The 23023-nt window shown below is 36.4% G+C and overlaps 1 protein-coding gene, 1 long non-coding RNA gene and 1 other non-coding gene across 7 annotated transcripts in view; 1 reads left to right on the plus strand and 2 right to left on the minus strand.

The window, feature by feature from the left end:
* Positions 1 to 1073: 1073 nt before the first annotated feature.
* ADK (adenosine kinase) overlaps positions 1074 to 23023 on the minus strand; it is a 488918-nt gene continuing 466968 nt past the window's right edge. For all 5 annotated transcript variants that reach the window (XM_081822966.1, XM_031028302.2, XM_006733456.3 and 2 more), the window contains one exon: positions 1074 to 1895. In XM_081822966.1, coding sequence (XP_081679092.1) covers positions 1771 to 1895 — 125 coding nt within the window. In that variant the 3' untranslated portion in view covers positions 1074 to 1770. The remainder of the gene's footprint in view (positions 1896 to 23023) is intronic.
* Positions 4054 to 4160, plus strand: LOC115941004 (U6 spliceosomal RNA). The gene has a single exon (XR_004075733.1). It is a non-coding gene; the product is annotated as a U6 spliceosomal RNA (small nuclear RNA).
* LOC145722198 (uncharacterized) lies at positions 8800 to 14945 on the minus strand. The gene is made up of 2 exons (XR_014146294.1): positions 10392 to 14945; positions 8800 to 9781 (listed from the first exon to the last, which is right to left on the minus strand). It is a non-coding gene; the product is annotated as an uncharacterized LOC145722198 (long non-coding RNA).

Below are 23023 nucleotides of genomic sequence, written 5' to 3' on the forward strand. Positions count from 1 at the left end.
AGATTAGTTGTTGCCAGGGGATGGGGAGTGTGGTGAATCGGGAGATACAGTGTTTCTTTTTGGGGTGATAAAAATGGTGATGGAGATACAGTTTCATGAACACACTAAAACCCAATGAATTGTATGAATTATATCTCAATTAAAAAAAGAAAAAGACAAACAAGTATAGCATACCTTAAAGTTTTCCAAAACATAAAATAAACAAAAACTTCAACACTTCTCTATGGTTTGGATTCAGTTTTATAAATGTTACCTTTTTCTTTTTTAAAGATTTTATTTATTTATTTGAGAGAGAGAGAGAGTGCACGTGTAAGTGGGGGGAGGAGCAGAGGGAGACTGGGCGGGGGGAAGAATCTCAAGCAGACTCTGCACACGGAGCCTGATGCAGGGCTCCACTTGGGGCTAGATCTCACCATCCTAAGCCAAAACCAAGAGTCGGATGCTTAATCTACTAAGCCATCCAGGTGCCCCACCTTTTTCTTCTTCAACAATAATAATCATAGTGATAAAAATAGCAGGTACTTATTAAACACTTACTAGGCATGTAGCAAACATTTTATACTTGATACTCTCTCTCAGATCATCTCAATGATCTTGTACATGGAGTTATTATCCCATTTTATAGAAAGGAAATTGAAGATAAAAGAGGCTGAGTAGGGGCGCCTGGGGGGCTCAAATGGTTAAGCGTCTGCCTTCAGCTTGGGTCATGATCTCAGGGTCCTGGGATTGAGCCCTGTGTAGGACTCCCTCCTCAGCGGGGAGTATGTTTCTCCCTCCCCCTCTGCTGCTCCTCCTGCTTGTGCTCTGTCAAATAAATAAAATTAAAAAAAAAGAGGCTGAGTAATTTGCACAAGGTTATATAAAGGTAATTAAGTCTGACTCCAGAGGTTCTATTATGCAATTCCGTTTTCCTTAAAACAGTGACTTACTGGTCTCAAATACTAATTTATTTTTCAATGTATTATATTGTTCTTTCTATCACCATAAATGAATTAGATATCATTTTGGGGCCTAATATTAAATAATGATCTTACTTCCTTAGTTTATTGAGCACAGAGCAAAGACAGAAAAAATTCCCATATGATGTTTTTATTTGTATCAAATCACAGAGTATCATAGGTAAATATAAGATTATAATTTGAATACTGTAATATAACATAATTTGGCAAATTATTTAATTATCCAAAGTTTATTACATGTTTGAGTATGTGCTAAAGAGATTATTTGGCATAACTTGGCAAGATATATATTTCTGTACCTTATTTGACCATTTATCATTTATATATGTGGTACACATATATGTATGTATGCATATACACACGTACATATATACATACACACACTCCTAAATTAAATATACTTGTATAAAAAGCTGAAGATTGATGTGTTAGAATTAATTCCTGTTTAAAAATCTATTATATTAAATTGCATCTGCATTCAAAGCAGAAATGTAAAAACTGATCAATTTGCTAAATACACATGAATTTACAAAGTAATTGAAAATGAAATAAAAATTTCCATTGAAATGTTATATTCCTGTTTAATCAACATTTAAGTGGCACTATCAAACTATGGAAATTGACATTATTTTTTTAGGTTGTTGAGAGAATAAAGATTCTACTGAGCATTACTGTATTCCCTAAATTAAGAATGAGTATTATTATAGTAGGAAAAGATGGCAGATAGTTTTCTTCTTTATTAATATGAGAATTCCCAGGAAGCAATCAGGGCAGTGTCTATTCTCCTGGGCTTGAGTTTCCTGCTTTTCTGTCAGTGGAAGTCTGGCTTCTCAGGAAAAGTGCAGCCAGTCCGCCTAATTATGACACTTGCAGCATAGTGACCAGCACGGACGCATTCAGTCAGGGGCTTGTCAGAGACCAGTTGAGACAGAAAACCTGGAACACAGACAAAAGGGAAGAACATGAGTATTGCTATTATAACAGCATGAGAAAGGTCATTTTGGGTCAGGCCAAAATTAGCCTATGTACCTATCCCTTTCTTCAGCGTTGATAGTTAAGTGTTAAACCTCAAGTGTTAGAGAGTTCTTCCCCCAAACATCAGGAGCTTCCCTCGATATTTCTTTTAAAGAGCTCAAGTTGGGACATGATGACTCACCATCAAGTCATTCTAGACTTTGTATGCCTAAAGCATCATCATGCTTTCCTTTAGTTTTGAGATTAAGAGGTTGTGAGTAAGAAGTACTGGCCAAATAATATTACCTTGGGTTTTACAGCCGAGAAGGTATTAGTTATCCCTCTCTATCTGTCTGGATTCCTTACATGCTGTTATTCCTAGCATATTGCTTTTGGACAAAATTCTATCATCTGGATGTCTCTCCAAGTACAGATTTAAGAGCTGAAGAGTTACAAAGGACCTTACATCTCCCTTTTACTCCAAGAAGCAACAGTGAAGTGATTTCTATAGTCAAACATCATGGACCAGCTTGACATTAAAATAAATGTGATAAAGTAGAAAGTAGTGTTGAGGACTTCGGTTTCTAACCAAGATGAAATAAAAGGAACCACACTTACGCTTTCTCCAGAAACAACTCAAATAAAGACAAAGTAAATGAAACAAGGTTTTTCAAATACTGTAAAAGATCCATGGAAGAAGGGAAACAAAGGGGATAAACTGTAAAATTGCTCTAGCTTACCACCTAGAGAGAGTTATTAGGCTACAACACAAGGAGCGACAACCTAGGCAGAGCTCAACAGTCTCACTGAGTTGAGGAGATGGATTTGGGAGTCTAAGTAGGACAAAATTAAATATGTAGGCAGAATGATCAGCAAATAAGAGAGAGAAGACATAAATTATCAGTATTGGGAATAAGAGAGATGATGTCACTATAGAATCTACATACACTAAAAGAATAATAAAGAAACATTACCAACTGTGTGCCAATAGATTTGACAAGTTGATGAATTGGACAAATTCTTGGAAAGACACAAACTATTAAAGCTCAAGCTCAGGAAGAAATAGATAACCTGATTAGCTTTGCACCTATTAAATATTTTGATTTTACAGTTAAAAAGCTTCCCATAAAGACAATTCCAGGCCCAAGTGATGTCACTGGTGAATTCTACCAAATATTTAAGAAGTAAAAATAATATTAGTCCTATACAATAACCTCTTCAGAAAGCTGAAAACTGAAAATACTTCTTAACTTATTCCTTGAGGCCAGCATTACTCTGACACCAAAATAAAAAAAGATGCAAATATTTTATTTTATTTTAAAGATTTTATTTATTTTTTGACAGAGAGAGACACAGTGAGAGAGGGAACACAAGCAAGGGGAGTGGGAGAGGGAGAAGCAGGCTTCCTGTGGAGCAAGGAGCCCGATGCGGGGCTGGATCCCAGGACCCTGGGATCATGACCTGAGCTGAAGGCAGACGCTTAACGACTGAGCCACGCAGGCGCCCCAAGATGCAAATATTTTAAAGAAAATCTTAGCAAATCAAATCCAATAGTATATTTAAAAATATAATAATTTATTATTATAAACCCACCTAGGAATGCAAGGTTGGTTTAACATTCAAAAATTAGTCAATATTGGGCGCCTGGGTGGCTCAGTTGGTTGGGCGACTGCCTTCGGCTCAGGTCATGATCCTGGAGTCCCGGGATCGAGTCCCGCATCGGGCTCCCTGCTCGGCGGGGAGTCTGCTTCTCCCTCTGGCCCTCCTCCCTCTCATGCTCTCTGTCTCTCATTCTCTCTTTCTCAAATAAATAAATAAAATCTTTAAAAAAAAATTAGTCAATATAATTTAGCATAACTAACAAAACCATAAGATCACCTAATGCAAGAAGAAAAAGCATTTGGCAAAATCCAACATACATTTCTAATAACAACTTTAAGCAACCTAGGAATAGAAGGGAACTTGCTCACCTTGAAAAAGGGCACTTAAAAAATTTACAGTTAAAATTATTAATGGTGGATGATGGAATGTTTTCCCCTTAAGATCAAGAACAAGACAAAAATGTTTGTTCTTAAACACTGTACTGGACACTTTAGCCAGTGCAATAAGGCAAACAAAAGAAATAAATAAAAGGTATCAAGTGCTAACTCTGGCAGCACATACACTAAAATTGGAATAATACAGAGAAGATTAGCATGGCCCTTGCACAAGGATGATAAGCAAATTCGTGAAATGTTTCACATTTTTAAAAAAAGGCATCAAGATGGAGAAAGAAGTAGAACTGTCTTTATTTGCAGATGGTATGACTGTCTAAGTCTATGGTTCTCAATAGTGGATAATTTTGCTCTGCCCCCACAGCACTAGGACATTTGGCAATGTCTGGCAATTTTTGGTTTTCACAACTGGGGCAGAGGGTGCTACTGGCATTTAGTGAGTAGAATGAGGGATGCTGCTAAAAATCTTACAATGTCTATAATCTCAGATTGAGAAATTACTGGTCTTTGTAAAATAGCCTATGGAATCTAGAAAAAAGTTACTAGAACTAGGAAGTGACTTTAGTAAAGTTGCAGGATACAAGATCACTACCCAAAAATCAATTGAATTTCCATACTATATACACACCATACTGTGTGTATATATAGCAACTGTATGTACCACCAACAGTTAGAAATTGATATTAAAAATAGCTTTCACCATACCATGAAATATGTGTAGCAACTGATAAAAGTATAAGACCTGCACACTGAAAAATGACAAAACAATGCCAAAAATAGTAGTAAAAGAAACCTACAAAAATGGATAGAAAGTGTTCATGGGTCAGGAGATTCAATATTGTTAACAGCTCTAAGAAAATTTTCTGTGGAAAATTCCAGCAGGCTTTTCTTTTTTTTTTCTTTTTCTTTCTTTTTTTTTTTTTAAAGATTTTATTTATTTATTTGACAGAGAGAGATAGCGAGAGCAGGAACACAAGCAGGGGGAGTGGGAGAAGGAGAAGCAGGCTCCCTGCCGAGCAGGGAGCCCGATGCGGGGCTCGATCCCAGGACCCTGGGATCATGACCTGAGCCGAAGGCAGACGCTTAATGACTGAGCCACCCAGGCGCCCCAGGCTTTTCTTTTTTTAAAAGATTTTATTTATTGGGGTGCCTGGGTGCCTCAGTCGTTAAGCGTCTGCCTTCGGCTCGGGTCATGATCCCAGGGTCCTGGGATCGAGCCCCGCATCGGGCTCCCTGCTCGGCAGGGAGCCTGCTTCTCCTTCTCCCTCTGTCTACCACTCTGCCTACTTGTGCTCTCTCTCTGTCAAATAAATAAATAAAATCTTTAAAAAAAAATAAAAGATTTTATTTATTTGTCAGAGAGAGAGAGAGAAACACAAACAGGGAGAGTGGCAGGCAGAGGGAGAAGCAGGCTTCCAGCTGAGCAGGGAGCCCAATGTGGGACTTGATCCCAGGACCCCAAGATCATGACTTGAGCCGAAGGCAGATGCTTAACCAACTAAGCCATCTAGGCATCCCTCCAGCAGGCTTTTCTTTCTTTTTATTTTATTTTTATTTATCTATTTATTTATTTATTTAAAAGATTTTATTTATTTATTTGACAGAGAGAGAGAGAGAGAGACAGCGAGAGAGGGAACACAAGCAGGGGGAGTGGGAGAGGGAGAAGCAGACTCCTTGCCGAGCAGGGAGCCCGATGCGGGACTCGATCCCGGGACTCCAGGATCATGACCTGAGCCGAAGGCAGTCGCTTAACCAACTGAGCCACCCAGGCGCCCCTCCAGCAGGCTTTTCTTATAGAAACTGACAAACTGATTCCAATATTTATGTGGATACGCAAAAGACTAAGATTAGTCAAACACACCTTTAAAAACAAGACTACCTGAGTTAAAACTTATTATAGAACTAAAATAATCAAGACACTATGCTACTGGCATAAAGAAAAACAGATCAATGCAACTGCACAAAGAGTCCAGAAATAAACCTACTTCTATAACATCAATTGATTTTTGACAAAAGTATCAAAGCAATCCAGTGGAGAAAAGAAAATTTTTTAAACAAATGGTCTTAGAACAGCTGGATGGCATATTTAAAAAAAAAAAAAAACAAACAAACCACTTTAACCCTTACCTACCTCACATCACCTACAGAAATTAACTTGAAATGGATCACAGATCTAAATGTAAGAGCTAAAACTATAAAATTCTGAGAAGGAAACAGAGAAAATCTTAGTGATTTTGAATTTGCCAAAAAATCTCTTAAGTAAGACATAAAAAGTACAAACTTTTACATAGGAAAAAATAACTGGACTTTGCCAAATTAAATACTTCTACACCTCTGTAATAAGAAACAACCCAATAAAAAATGGGTTCAAAAGAACTGCATTAACATTTTAGCAAAGAAGATAAACAAATGCCAAATAAGCTCAGGAAAAGATGTTCAACACCATTACTCATTAGAGAAATGCAAATTAAAAACCACCATTAAGGGCACCTGGGTGGCTCAGTCGGTTAAGCGACTGCCTTCGGCTCAGGTCATGATCCCAGGGTCCTGGGATCGAGTCCCACATCAGGCTCCCTGCTCTGCTCCCACTCCCTGCTCCCTCTCCCACTTCCCCTGCTTGTGTTCCTTCTCTCGCTGTGTCTCTCTCTGTCAAATAAATAAATAAAATCTTTAAAAAAAAAAACCACCATTAAATACTACTGTCAACCCACTAGAATGGCTAAAATTAAAAAGACTGACCATAACAAGTGTTGACGAGGGTTTGGGTCATTTGGAACTCTCATATATTGATAGTGGGAATATAAAATTATTAATACCACTTTGAAAACCGTATGTCAGTGTCTTAAAAAGTCAAACATACATTTACCATATGACCTAGTCATTCTATTTCTAAGCATTTAACTCAAGGTAAATGAAAGCATATATTCACACCAAAGATTTGTAGTGAATGTTCACAGCAGCTTTATTTATAAAAGCCCCAAACTGGAAATGATCCAAATGTGGATGAGAAGAGGAAGGAAGCCAGGATTACAAAAGAGCATGGGAGTAGTGGATATGTCTACAGTGATGGTTTCATGGATGTATGTTATGTTAACATTTGCAAAATTATACCCTTTAAATATGTGCAGTTTATTGTGTATCAGTTATACTAAAATAAAACTATAAAAGAAGAAAAAAGGGAGAAAGTGTTATAGTTACGAATAAGACAGGTCAAGAACAGAAGAATCTGGGGCTACTTTCCCTCTAGGGAAAACATGAGCTGCTTAGCAGTACTCAAATACTCAGAAGAACAGATAATGAGAAACTGTTCTGTAGCCAGGCTTCCAGGCTGTTCCCTAGGCCCTGGCAGCCTGTTGGGGGTGAAGATTAATTGAGAAGCTGTGGTATAATGACCTGTAGAGAGCATTTTAAGAGATTTATGTCCTTTCTTCTCTACTGCTCTGACCACACAAGCTTTTTCCCTGTCAGATTTGGGGAATGCTCTGTATCTAGTAAAATAAGTATTCCCAACCAAAGAATAAAATTAATTTGGTTAATGGAGTGATATATTTTGAAGACATTTGCTTAGAATGTGAAATCACTCCCTCAAGAGGTTTAGTAAGAGTATTTTATCATTTGAGTTTTCAGGTAACAGTCAAAGGTCAACGTTAACTTTCAGCCAAACTGTGAGACTAAAATGCTCAGCCCACACAGTGAATGAAGCAGACACCAAATTCAGAGTCAGATCAGCTTACAATGGAAACACGTCTATGGGAAGTCTTACATGCAACATCTGTTTTCCTCATTCCTTCTGGTATGATCTTTGTGAGAAAAAGAAAAGCTTACATTTATGAAATATTTTTGTGAAGCATAAGTACCAGCATCCTCCTTCTAAAAGAAGAGCTAGTTGATGTCTGAAGTGAAGTGCTCTGAGGAGACATTTGCGTTGACAACTGGAAAGCCTGAATGCAGAAAAAAGCTAAGACCTTTGCCCCAGGTGAATAACAGTTTTCAATAATCTATTTTGAAAAACCAGCTGAGACAAACTACAGATGTTATATAATTGATTGTAAGTGGAACCTTCATACAGTAGCTGATGTGAATCTTAAAGGTTGTGTAAAATGGTTTAAACAAAGGGAGCTTATATGTTAAGAATCATAGGGAATCCTATTATAACATGAATAAACATTCTAAGATAATTTTTTATTGTGTAAAAGATATATATAACCTAGTTTACCATTTTAACCATTTTTAAGCATGCAATTCATGGCATTAAGATCATTTTGCAAAGTTGTGTAATTGTCACTTTTATCAATTTCCAGAACTTTTTCATCACTTCAACAGAAACTCTATATTCTTTAAACAGTAACTCTCTAATTCCGCCATACTTCTGGCATCTGGCAACTGCTACTCTACTCTCTGTCTCTATGAATTTGCCTATTCTAGGTACCTCATATGAGTAGGATTACACAATATTTGTCCTTTTGTGTCTGGCTTATTTGACTTACTGCAATGTTTCCCAATGTAATTTTTTTTTTTCCCAATGTAATTTTTTAAGTTAGAATTTTTAATTATTAGCTGACCAAAATATATTTTGAATAAAATGCTTTATTTGGAAATAATTTCAAATTCACAGAAAAGTTGCAATAAAAATAATGTGAAAAACATCCACATATCCTTTACCCAGATGCACTTATTGTTAACATTTTACTCCTTTTGTGCACCTATACTTTCTTTTTATACAGGTTTTTGCTGTATTTGCATTTATCATGCTTCTTTACCTTTAAATACATTGGTGTTTCCTGAGAATTATTCTCTTATATAACCACAGTTATTAACTTCAGTAACACTGTTAGAATACCGTTATCTAATTTTACTCTCCATATCCCAGTTTTGTCAATGGTCCAATAATGTTTTTTTTTTTTTTTTGTTAAAGATGTTTTTATTTTTAAGTAATCTCTACACCCAACATGGGGATTTGAACTCACAATCCTGAGATCAAGAGTTGCATGCGCTACTGCCTGAGCCAGACAGGCACTCCCAAATAATGTGTTGGTTTTTTTTTAAATGTTTTATTTATTTATTCATGAGAGTCAGAGAGAGAGAGAGAGAGGCAGAGGCAGAGGGAGAAGCAGGCTCCCGCTGAGGAGGGAGCCCGATGCGGGACTCAATCCCAGGACCCTGGGATCATGACCTGAGCCAAAGGCAGACGCTTAACCATCTGAGCCACCCAGGTGCCCCCCAAATAATGTTCTTTATAGCACATTTTTTCCTTTCAGGATAGAATTTAGGGTAGAATTTGTTATGTTTTTGGTCTTCTTTACTTTCGAACATTCCTCAGACTTTCTTTGACTTTTGTGACAGGAATTTTTTTTTTTTAAGATTTTATTTATTTATTCGACAGAAAGAGAGATAGCACAAGCAGGCAGAGTGGCAGGCAGAGGGAGAGGGAGAAGCAGGCTCTCCACCGAGCAGGGAGTTGGAGGTGGGGCTCGATCCCAGGACTCTGGGATCATGACCTGAGCCGAAGGCAGACGCTTAACCGACTGAGCCACCCAGGGGACCGTGTGATAGGGACATTTTTGAAGCATACAGTCTTCCCCTACCTCCTATCTAGCAGAGTGATTCTCATTTTGGGTTTGTCTGGTATTTCCTCATGATTTAATTCAGATTATGCATTTCTGGCCAGAATATTAGAAAAATTATGTTGTGTCCTTCTCAGGGTATCACATTAACAGGCACATTATGTCCAGTTGCTAGTCACCGGTGATGTTCATTTTGATTGCCTGGATATAGTTTCCAATGCTTTGCAGTCACAAAGAATGCCACAATGGATAACCTTTTGCATATATATCTTTGTGTTGTTGAGGGGTGATGTATCTTCAGGATAAATTTCTAGAAGTAGAATTTTTGGGTTGAAGAGTAGATACATAAGTAGTTTTGTTAGATACTGCCAAATCCCCTTTCATAGAAGTTGAATGACTTTGTATTTCCACTAGTAATGTTTAAGAGTGCTCGTTTCCCCACAACCTCACCAACAGAGTGTACTGTCAAGCTTTGATTTTGCCAATGGGTTAGAAATGATATCTCAATGTAATTTTAATTTGCATTTCTCTTATTATGAGTGAGGCTGAACATTTTATACGTCTAAAGAACAAATCTCTGGTTTGTTCTTATCTTTCACTTATTCTTCTAAAGGATTTTTGGTCTTCCTCTATTTTAAAAGTTATTTGCATTTTGGTGATTTTATTCTAATAAAGTATTTTTTTAGGTAGGGAAAAATATCAACAATAGCAATATGCTATTAATATATACAAATACTATTCAGCAAGGAAACAAAGTGATTATTCATATCTTATTCATTGAATGTGGTGAATTTTAAAGAGTACGGTTGGCACACACTATAACAGATAAATATGGCTTGCAGATATATATCAAAAAAGAAGTTTGCTCTCTTTTAGTAAAGATTTTGGGCCTATCAGGAATTCAACAAGAAAAATCTTACATGACTGACTTGGCATGTGTGCTCAACATGAAAAAGTCGCCCAGGAACCCTTTTTGTTGGTGCTTTTTTCCTGGTTCTTATGGTCCTCATCAGTACATTATCTTGAAAATGAAGGGTAAGGTTCTGCATATATGCCTTCCAACATAGTCAAGAGAACAAAAACAGGAGGCATAACACTGGAGAACAAGAAACATCAGAACAGGTTTCCAATCAGGAACTCATACGCTGAGCCAGTTGTGCCTTTCTACTTTGGTTCCTCCTCTCCGGTATCTGTAGAACTCCTTTCTAATCCTTCTACCGATAGGCTTATTCCCACAGCCTCTCTGACCCTTCTGAAATTTGGGTCATGGACCTTAGGTCTCAAGCTGTTGAGGCATACGGTGGGTGAAGACTTCTCACTGACAATGAATTTGGTTCCTAGGGCTAGCGTTGGCTGGCTCTGAATCTTGGAACAATCACAGATCCAGAGCTATCAGAATAAACCTCTGTCCACTAGCAATTAGTATAGCTTCTTACCTTCTGGTTACTTTCATTTGGATTTTTCTTTTACCAATGTTAAGGAGACTGACCGATTTTAGCATAACTGAATGCATTATCTGAGATGAGACCGGAAACATGCATTTAAACTGTGCAGAGAGGAGGTGCTAGGCTAGTTTCCTCAAAGCACATAGAGGTGGGATGGCTGGTGTGGGCAAAAGGCAATATAATTTCCTGACTTAATTTGTCTATTTTATGTAGTTACCATATTAGAGATATAATACCTAGAATTTCCTCAGTGTCATTTAAAGAAAAGTGAGAAATATTGTCAGTAGGTATGAAAGCCTTAATCGAGACACTTATGAGCTAGGGATATTTTAGAAAGAAATGAACAAAGTCTGTAAGTCAGTTTTTTCTTTCCCATAGTTCCTTCACCAATAGTTTTCATGGTGGGCGGAACTAAAAGCCCAGTAGACTCTATCATTTTTCATTCAACATTCACAACAAAAAGAATGACTTAGCTTTTCTGGTTGTCATAAAATAGGAAAGCCATGCCACACAGATTTTATGAACTTGGAAGAATTAAGGTTTTTTTTTTGTTGTTGTTGTTGTCATTGTTTGTTTTGCTTACTGATTCAATTTCATTGCTAGTAATAGGTCTGTTCAAATTTTCGATTTCTTCCTGATTCAGTTTTGGAAAGTTATACATTTCCAGGAATTTATCCATTTCTTCTAGGCTGTCCAATAGGCATATAAGTTTTCATAATATTCTCTTATAAACCTTTGTATTTCTGTGGTGTTGGTTGTTGTTTCTCCTTCATTTCCGATTTTATGTGAGTCCTCTTTCTTTTTTCTTGTGAGTCTAGCTAAGAGTTTATCAATTTTGTTGATCTTTTCAAAGAACAAGCTTCTGATTTCATTGATCTGTTCTATTGTTTTTAAAGTTTCTGTTTCATTTATTTCTGCTCTAATCTTTATTATATCCTTCCTTCTGCTGGCTTTTCTAGCTTCTTTAGGTATAAGGTTAGGTTGTTTATTCGAGATTTTTCTTTTCTTGGTTCTTGAGGTAGGCCTGTATTGCTATAATCTTCCCTCTTAAAACAGCTTTTGCTGCATACCAGAGATTTTGGATCATTTTGTTTTCATTTTCATTTGTACCATGTATTTTTTTATTTCCTCTTTGATTTCTTGGTTGACCCATTCATTGTTTAGTAGCATGTTATTTAGCTTCCATATATCTGTGTTCTTTCCAGATTTTTTCTTGTGTCTAATAAAGAAAAAATAAATAAACAGGAAGGAATCCAAACATAACACTAAAAAAAGCCATCAAACTACAAGGAAAGAGAGCAAGAAAAGAAGAAAGGAACAGAGAGGAACTAGAAAAACAACCAGAAAACAAGTAACAAAATGACAAAAAGTACATACTTATCAATAATTACTTTCAATGTAAATGCACTAAATGCTCTAATCTAGACAGGGTGACTGAATGGATGAAAAAATAAGACCTATGTATATGTTGCCGACAAGAGACTCACTTCAGAACTAAAAACACATGCAGATTGGAAGTGAAAGGATGGAAAAATATTTACCGTGCAAATGGAAGCAAAAAGAAAGCTGGAGTAGCAATACTTACATTGGACAAAATAGACATTATTTATTTATTTGTCTTTTAAGTAGGGTCAGTGCCCAGCATGGAGCTCAAGGTGAGGCTTGAACTCATGACCCTGAGATCAAGACCTGAATTGAGATCAAGAGTTAGACATTCAACGGACTGAGCCACTCAGGTGCCCCTGGGCAAAATAGACTTTAAAACAACAGAGCTTTCTCTGTCTACATAAAGGACACAATTCAAGAATTCAACAAGAAGATATAACAATTCAACAATTCAACAAGAAGATTTAACAATTGTAAATAGCTATGCACCCAACACAGGCACACAGGAGCACCTAAATATATAAAGCAACTATTAATAGACACAAAGGAAGAAAGTTATTAGTAATACAGTAACAGTAGGGGACTTTAACATCCCACTTACATCAATGGATAGATCATCCAGACAGAAAAATCAACAAGGAAACAGTGGCTTTGAATGACACACTGGACCAGATGGACATAACATATATACAGAACATTCCATCCAAAAACAGCAGAATACACATTCTTTTCAAGCGCACATGGAACGTTCTCCAGAATAGATCACATGTTAGGCCACAAAACAAGCCTCAATAAATACAAAAAGATCAAAATCATATCATGCATCTTTTCTGAACACAATGGAAGAATGAAATTTAATAATTCACCTTTTACAAGTGTTAGCATCTTGTATTATCTCAAATTGCTTCTCCAACGATACTGCATAAGTACATATCAGTGATTATCTCTTTATTTCTTATACAGTCCCCAAAGCCTTTTAATATACAGACCATAACAGACCATAATATGTATATGGAGAGAAAAACACTTGAAAAGCATTTTTAGAATATATGTAATTTTCTTTAAAAAATCACATTTTATGCTAAATTTAATTCTTATACATTTGTTTACCTGACAATATAGACAAATGTATATGTGTTTGAAGTAGTTTTTAAGCCATATAATTTAAAGGTCAGAGGAAACTAACAATGTGAAACAGAGTAATACCTCTGGTACAAGACTTGAAGCAATAGCAGCTTCCATGGTCATGTATATTACACTTTCAATGATTGCCCCTTAGAACTTCACTTAGAGGGCGCCTGGGTGGCTCAGATGGTTAAGCGTCTGCCTTCGGCTCAGGTCATGATCCCAGGGTCCTGGGATGGAGTCCCGCATCGGGCTCCCTGCTCCTTGGGAGCCTGCTTCTCCCTCTGCCTCTCTCTCTCTCTGTCTCTCATGAATAAATAAATAAAATCTTAAAAAAAAAAAAAAAAAAAAGAACTTCACTTAGAGCCTATTTAGTTCAAGAAAGCAAGGGAAAAATTTTTTTTCTTGATTGTAAAAGTAATAACCAATAAATGTAGAAAAAGTAGGAAAAAATAGTAAAACAGTAGAATTAAGAAGTAAATAAAACACATATAGTTCCATTATAAAGAAAAATCAGTGCTATTTAATATAGCATGGAGATCCTAGCAAGAGCAATAAGACTAAGAAAAAAAATTAAAAAGTGTAAAAAATGAAATAAATTTGTTGTTATTTTCAGTTGAGAGGATTGTATATAGAAAATTCCAAATATGGGCGCCTGGGTGGCTCAGTCGGTTAAGCATCCAGACTATTGATTTCAGCTCGGGTCATGATCTCGGGGTCGTGGGACTGAGCCCCACGTTGTGCTCTGGGCTCAGCGCCAAGTCTTCTTGAGATTCTCTCTCTCTCTCTGCCCCTCCCCCATTCTCAAATAAATAAATAAATCTAAAAAGAAAAGAAAAAAGAAAACCTCAAATAATCTATAAATTGTTGGACTTAAGGGACTTTGGAAAGATTGCTAGTTATAAGAAAACTATACAAAAATCAATTATTCATATATATATCAGCAACTATTCGATACAAAAGCAACATAAATTATGCCAGTCTCTAATGAACAAAATTATAAATCCTTATCAAGCAATATTATAAAGGACCTAAATAAATAGAGAGATATGCCAGGTTCTTGGATAAGAAGATTCATGAATACAAAATCAAAGTCTCAACAAGTTTTTAGGGAACTGACAAGTTGATCCTAAAATCTGTATGAAAAACAAAGAATCAAGAATAGCCAAACATTCCTACTGAAGAAAAACAAGGTAGGAAAGACCAGATCCAACACTTATTATAAAACTATAATAATAAATACAGTGTACAATGTGGTATTGTCATAGGTATAGATAAATAGTACAAAGGAAAAGAAAAGATAGTTCTGAAATGGGCCATGCAAATGTGGAAACTTAAGCTTCAGTGGAATTAGCATTATGAATACATGGTGAAAGGATAGTTTATTAGAAAACAATGTTTAGGGGCGCCTGGGTGGCTCAGTTGGTTAAGCGACTGCCTTCGGCTCAGGTCATGATCCTGGAGTCCCGGGATCGAGTCCCGCATTGGGCTCCCTGCTCGGCAGGGGGTCTGCTTCTCCCTCTGCCCTCTTCCTCTCGTGCTCTCTGTCTCTCATTCTCTCTCTCTCTCAAATAAATAAATAAAATCTTTAAAAAAAAAAAAAAGAAAACAATGTTTAGACAACTAATTTTTGATTTGGAAAAATAGAATTACCTTATTCCATATTAAAAAAATCCAGATGTATCAAGGAATTAAATGTGAATGGCAAAACTGTAGGACTTTTAGAAGAAAATAAAGAATATATTAATGTTGTAGAGGTAAGAAGGATTCTTTTTTTTTTTTTTTTAAGATTTTATTTATTTATTCATGAGAGAGAGAGAGAGAGGCAGAGGGAGAAGCAGGCTCCCAAGGAGCAGGGAGCCCGATGTGGGACTCGATCCCAGGACCCTGGGATCATGACCTGAGCCGAAGGCAGATGCTTAACCATCTGAGCCACCCAGGTGCCCGGTAAGAAGGATTCTTAAATAAGACACAAAAAGCACAAACTAACTCTAAAATAAAATACTAAAATATTCAACTATGCTGAAATGAAAACTTCTGTTTCTCCAAAGATACCTTACAGAGAAGGGAAAAAACAAATCAAATTTGTTTTCTGGATATTAATATCTAATTAGTATTAATCACACATATGTATCTCGGTATCATACTATAGATATTGTCATATAGCCCTTTTTCACTTAATATATATTACCTAAACAATGTAATACCATTTTTCACTTAAGAGATTAGTAAAGATAAAAATAGTTAATACACTGTATTATGAAAGAGAGTGAACATAATTATATACTGGAGTGTAAGTTAGCACTATTTTTGAAGGGCACTTAGGCAATATCTACCCAAACTGTAAGTGTACAGGGGTGCCTGGCTGGCTCAGTCAGAAGAGCATGCGACTTTTGATCTTGGGGTCGTAAATTTGAGCCCCACACCGGATGTACAGATTACCTAAATAAATAAACTTAAAAAAGCAAAACCAGGGCGCCTGGGTGGCTCAGATGGTTAAGCGTCTGCCTTCGGCTCAGGTCATGATCCCAGGGTCCTGGGATCGAGTCCCGCATCGGGCTCTCTGCTCCTTGGGAGCCTGCTTCTCCCTCTGCCTCTCTCTCTCTCTCTGTCTCTCATGAATAAATAAATAAAATATTAAAAAAAAATTATAAAAAAAAAGCAAAACCAAAAACCTGTAAGTACACAAAGGCTTCAAGCTCAGCAATTCTTCTAAGAATTGGAAATGACCTCTAAGCTACATTTATGCATATATGTGTACAAAGGCATATATATAAGGACACTCACTGCAGCATTGTTTGTAATAAAAAAGACCAACTTAATATTAATACTATACTATATCTAATATACAGAACATATTAAAGTATCCTTGCTTGTCACAGTAATATCCTTTATAGATTTTTTTTTCCTGCTTCAAAATCTAATCCAGGATCACAGTTCCATTTAGTTACCATGTTCCTTTAGTCTCTTTTAATCTAAAAAAGTACCCCCTCCTATTCAGTAGTTGAAAACTGGCATTTTTTAAGAGTCCAGCTAAGTTGTTTTGCTTAATATCCCTCAATTTGGGTTTGTCTAATGTTTCTTCATGATTAGATTCAGGTTTAACAAGTTTGGAAGGGGTATCACAGAAATGATGCTGTGTCCTTCTTAGAGTATTTCACTGGGGGTACATGGTGTTGGTTTGTTCCATCCTTGATGATGTTAAGTTTGATCACTGGCAAAGGTAGTATCAACCATATTTCTTCTTAAAAACACTGTATGATTTATGTTTAAAAAACCCATCAATTTGAAGAGGGGAGTGGCTAAATCCATGGAATGGAATAATATAAAGCAGTTAGCCAGAATGAGGTAGATCTTTTTGTGCTGCTATGAAGCAATGTCCTAGATATGAGTAAATGAAAGACCAAGGGTAAAAAACAGTAAGCACAGTATATAGTATTCTCATTTGATAAAAACTGGGATATTAATACATACACAAACTTATACATGTGCAGGATATTTCTGGATGGATTTAATAAAACTAGCAAAGAAAGCTGCCTCAAGGAGGGGACTTAGAGGATTGGGGTAGGACCAATGTTTACTTTTCATTGTATCTATTACTTCTACTATATATGTATATATCCTTTTTGTTCTGCTGTATTTTCTACTTATTTTATTATTTCTGCAATAAAAAGTATATTATTTTTCCATATTTTTAAATATTCCTAGAGGCCATGCTTTTTAAATGTGGATATAGCAGGAGCGCCTGGGTGGCTCAGTCGTTAAGTGTCTGCCTTTGGCTCAGGTCATGGTCCCAGGTCCTGGGATTGAGCTAAGCATGGGGCTCTCTGTTCAGCGGGAAGCCTGCTTCTCCCTCTCCCCCTGCTTGTGTTCCCTCTCTCGCTGTGTCTCTGTCACATAAATAAACAAAATCTTTAAAAAAAAAAATGTGGATATAGCATAATTTACTTAATCCTAGTACTGGATATTTAGGTTGTTTCTATTTTTTTTATTATAAGTAACACTGTGATGAATATCTTTATAAAATTCTTACGGCATTAATCATTGTGCACATTTTTAATTTCCTTAGGATAAATTTCTTTAAGGGTAATTAATATTTTTTCAGGCTTTACATACTTATTGCCAAATTTCTTTTCAAAAAGATCTTATTAGTGTACACTCCCAATAGCATTCTTGCTATTAAAAAATTCTGTTTGATAATTTGAAAAGTTAAAGGCAGAATCTTGTCTTAATTTAGTTATTTGTTATTAGGGATATTGAAAACATTTTTGTTTATATGCCTACTAGCCATTTGTATTTCTTTTTATAAACTGAAGACAACTTTTACCCATTTTTCTGTTGGAATACTTCTCTTCTTTTATTGATTTTTAAGAGACATTCCCAGATTGTCTACTATATATGTTGCAAATACTTTTCCTTTGTCATTTGTCTTTTATTTTTATTGTGATACAGATAGATTAACCTTTTGTTAATAAATTTTCCACTGAATTTAGGCTGAGAAAGGTCTTCCACACCATGAGATCAGATAAATATTAGACTACCTTTTCTTTTAGTTCATTTGTGGTCATTTAACTTTTTATTCTATCTGGAAATTCTTTGAGTATGATGATTGGTAGAGATCAACCTTTGTTTTTCCCAAAAAGTTATATTTTTGTTCCACTACCATGCCTTAAGTAATCCATCCTGTTCCAGTTGTTTTTAAACATTTTCTTTGGAAATAATTTTAGATTTTCAGAAGAATTGCAAAGATAGTACAGAGTGCTATTGTACCTATCCTACATGTGTTTCCTTCCATTTTTAGTCTTTTGTAAGATCCATGCAATACACTTTAGAAACTCTTTTTTTTTTTGAGAGAAAGAGAATGTGCATGAGCGAGGGGTGGGGGTGGAGGGAGCAGAGAGAGAGAGAGAGAATCTTTTTTTTTTTTTAAAGATTTTATTTATTTATTTGAGACAGAGAGAATGAGAGAGACAGAGAGCACATGAGAGGGGGGAGGGTCAGAGGGAGAAGCAGGCTCCCTGCCGAGGAGGGAGCCCGATGCGGGACTCGATCCCGGGACTCCAGGATCATGACCTGAGCCGAAGGCAGTCGCTTAACCAACTGAGCCACCCAGGCGCCCTGAGAGAGAGAGAATCTTAAGCAGGCTCCACACTCAGGATGGAGCCTGATGAGAGGCTCAATCTCATGAGCCTGAGGATCATGACCCGAGCTGAAATCAAGAGTCAGACGCTTATTTGATTGAGCCACCCAGGTGCCCCCACTTTAGAAACCTTTTTATTCAAAATAATAAAAAGGCAAAAATTTTATGTGTGTCTAAAAAGGCAACATTATCATTTCCAGATTTCAAAGATGATTTTTTATGTTATTTGCTCATCTCCTAAATATTCTACAATAAGCAATATTACTTTTATAATCCAAAAAAAGCCAGTAACAATAACATGGGGATATTTAACTATTCAGATAAACAGTTAAGAATAACTCATTCAAGAATTTCAGCTAAGTGATGTTTTGTTCTAACAGTTTTCCACTTATGCCTTTAGAGTTCATTAATAATTATAGCCACTTGGGAATAGAGCTTTCGACAAAGTAAATCAGTGTCAGTATCAGTATAAGCACAATGAAATTGGTCACTCGTCTTAGAAGATTCCTCAAGGACATAAAGGTCTTTACTACTTCCTGTATTCTTACACTTAGGGAAACAGGCTGTGTGAGAGGACACATCTCAGAAAATTTCTGAGGAGACTTTAGCTCAGTCTTTCTTCCCCAAATGAAGTCTTCCCTCTATAGAAACTATATGCCAAGTAAATCAGTCTGCATCTTTTGCAATGGAGATTCAAGGACCAATGCTTCCCTAGAAGGGATTGCTGGGAAAATTCCTGACAGAATTAAGCAGAAAGGATCACTGTACTTGGATAGAGTGGCTATTATGTGATATCAATGAAAACAAGCTTTTTGGTAAAATCTGTGAGGTCACTGGCCATAAGACACTCAGCACCATAGGACACCATAGCTGATGAAGCTGGGAAACACAGGGCATACACATATACTGAAGATACTAATAAAATGACATAGATGGAAGAAAAGTTTTTTCACTTTGGCATTTTAAAAAAAATTAATAAACTATTTTTTGGAGCATTTTCAAGTTTACAGAAAATGGAATGTACAGAGTTCCTTTATACCCTCTCATCCCTCCATACTTCAATTTCCCTTGTTGTTAACATCTTGCATTGGTGTGGTACATTTGTTACAATTGAGGAGCCAATATTGATTCATTTGTTGTTTGTTTTTTGAGAGAGAAAGAGAGTGTGAGTGCCCGCAAGCTTCGGGGGGAGGGACAGAGGGAGAGAGAATCTTAAGCAGGCTCCATGCTCAGTGCGGAGCCCCACGCGGGGCTTGATCTCACGACCTGAGACCTGAGCCGCAATCAAGAGTCAGATGCTTAACCGACTGAGCCACCCAGGTGCCCCAATATTGATTCATTATTAACAACTAAAGTCCATGGTTTATATTAGGGTTCACTTTTTGTGTTGTTCATTCTATAAGACTTGAAAAATGTTTAATGATCTGTTTTCCACCATTACAGTATCATATAGTATAGTTTTGCTGCCTTAAAAAAAACCTTCTGTACTCTACCCATTTATCTGTCTCTACTCCCCACCCCAAGTCCTTGACAACCACTGATATTTTGGCTGTGTCCATAGTTTTGCCTTTCCTAGAATGTCATGTAGTTGGAATCATACAGTATATAGCCTTTTTAGATTGGCCTCTTTAATTTAGTACTATGTGTTTAAGTTTCCTCTCTATCTTTTCATGGCTTGATAGCTCACTTCTTTTTGTGGTTGAATACTATTCCATTGTGTGGATGTGCCACAGTTTGTTTATCCAGTCACCTACTGAAGGACATCGTGCTTCCAAGTTTTGCCAATTAAATTGATAATGGCTGTTATCAGCATGTGCATCCATTTTAACATGGACATAAGTTTTCAATTTATTTGGGTATGTACCAAGGAGTATGATTGCTGGGTCGTATGGTAAGAGGGTGTTTTGTAAGAAATTGCCAAACTGTTTTCCAAAGTGGCTGTACCATTTTGCATTCCCATCAGCAACGAATGAGAGTTCCTGGTGCTGCACATCCTCACCACATGGGCCACACATATAAACTTAAGAAGTTTTGGTAAAATGATATGACCGAAAGAATGGTTTTTCCATTAAAAAAAAAGTCTTAATATTTACTTAAAAAGAAAAACCTCCTCAAACAAAATGGACTCTTTAAAAGTATATGCATTATACCAAACTCACTTATCTAGTCCACTGTTCGGTAAATTTATTTATTGTATGTTTTTTGTCTTCAGAAAGCTGCATAGTTCATCTCAGAATCCGTTGGTACTTTTCTAAGGCTTTGGCTCAGATCCTTGAGGACTGGGTCAATGATCTAATGAATCATTTGAATTCCTGAATGTTACAATACTATGATTTCCCTACTGTCTCCATCCCTTGCCCGACCCCAGCTCATTCATTTAAGTTATCAATGTTCTTTTTACATGAGTAATATCATACTACACACTGTATAGTAGTGAAAAGTTAATTACATAGTTATTAAGAGATAATGTGGGAGTAGTAACATAAGTCATCATGTAATTTACCTTTGTTCTTTGGGACATTACCATGTAATTAAAGCAAACCTGATATAATATTTTACAGCAATTAACAGTGCTGAATTCTGTATTCCCTCATCCTTCTCCCTGTAAAAAATTTGCTCTCAGTCTTTTCTGGGTCAATTTGATTTTTTAATTCTTTGTTTGTTTTCTACCTTTCTTAGATATCTACACTTTAGTGATGATTTATGTGCTTTCTTAAACTGGTCTGCTATATCTTCTAGATCAATAGTTACCAGATACATGCTGCCACATGGCACATGAAATGGTCAACCTAAAGGCTGTATTTTTTTTTTTAAAGGCTGTAGTTTTATTAAATGTAGCTGCTTTAGAGAATAAGATACATACTAAAACTCTGACTAGTCTAATCCTCAATTTATTAGACTCATGCTACTACCACTCCTATACTTAATGTTTTATAATAAGAAGCAAATGAAAAAGAAGTAAAAACCCAGAATGCCATCAAAAATCTTTTGATTTATTCAATCAGTCAACAGCTTTCGAATGCCTACCATTACTAGACATCATGATTCAAAGATGGATAAGACATAGTGTTTGTCTTTGAGAATTTTATAGTTTTAGGAGAGAAAACTATGTAAATACTTTAAAAATAATCCTAGCAGAAGTGTGAAGTATGAACTTAACTAGGAAAGAGACTGTTGGCAGAGAGATCAAATTGGAATCTAGTGCAATATTTTAGGAGTGGTTCTCAAAGTGTGGTCTCTGGATCACCTAAGTCCCACTCTAGACCTACCGAATCAGAAACTGGATAGGGCCCAGCAACTGTCTTTTAACAAGTCTTCCATGTGATTCTGATGCATGCTCAAGTTTGAGAACCACTGTTCTAGGTGATAGATAATAAGGATAGGAAAGAGAAAAAACAGGTTTAGTGATTTGATGTGGGTGCTGATGAAAAGTTAGGCAGTTAAGGACAATTCTGTGGCTTAAAGCTGAGGAAACTGTGTGGACAATGAAACATGGGCTTTGTCCCAGACTCAGTTCATGTCAAGTGCTCTTCACTAGAGATTCTTATTGCTTTCTCTGGGGAGGATCTACTTTTAACTCCACTCCCACCTGTCAGTGGAGGAATACCAGCAAAGATCCTAGGTAGGACAGGACAGAAGTGCTGTTATTTGATGCACTGGACATTCACTGGGCATTTTGGCAAACCAAATTTAGACATCTATAGAATAACTTCAATATATTCTGTGAAATCTTGAGTGAAGCCTCTGACCTGTATGCTACTGCCTATTAGCAGGAACCGATTTACAGATTTACGATCTTGAGAATTAGTTTTCTTATTTGTATTATAAATACTTAGGAAATTGATATTAGATGTTGCTTTCTTTCCTAACACATGTATACTCTCCATATTTACCTCTATTTTTTTTGAAGTAATCTCTATGTGTCACGTGGGGCTCAAACTCATGACCCACCCTAAGATCAAGAGTCACATGCTCTATGGACTGAGCCAACCAGGAGTCCCTCCATATTTACCTCTATTTTAAGTAACAGTAAGAAAAAGGTAGCTACGATCAGTCTCTCTGTCACTGGATTAGTTACATACACGTTAGCACAGGTTACTCTTTTTTTAAATTAAAAAATAATTTTTTTAGCATGGGTTAACTTTAAATAAAAGCGACCTGATACTAACGTATGGCCTACTCTGCTATTTCCTGACTCATTCCACACCTTCTGACAAAATCCTTTAATAAACAGTTTCTTAGATCTATTGACTAGAATGGTTTTTATTTGATGGTAGGGTACAAGTTTGCTTGCAGCTGGCCATGTGATTGATTGATTGATTCATAAAACTAATATTTACTGCGTATTTACCCTGTGCCAGGCACTCTTTTGGGTCCTGGGGATATACTGGAGAATAAGACACATGGAGTCCCTGTTCTCTTGAAGCTTATATTTTAATGAGGGAGATAAAAAAAA

This window comes from Leptonychotes weddellii, chromosome 6, assembly GCF_054177405.1.
Source record: "Leptonychotes weddellii isolate Sample4059 chromosome 6, ASM5417740v2, whole genome shotgun sequence".
Lineage (NCBI taxonomy): Eukaryota > Metazoa > Chordata > Mammalia > Carnivora > Phocidae > Leptonychotes > Leptonychotes weddellii.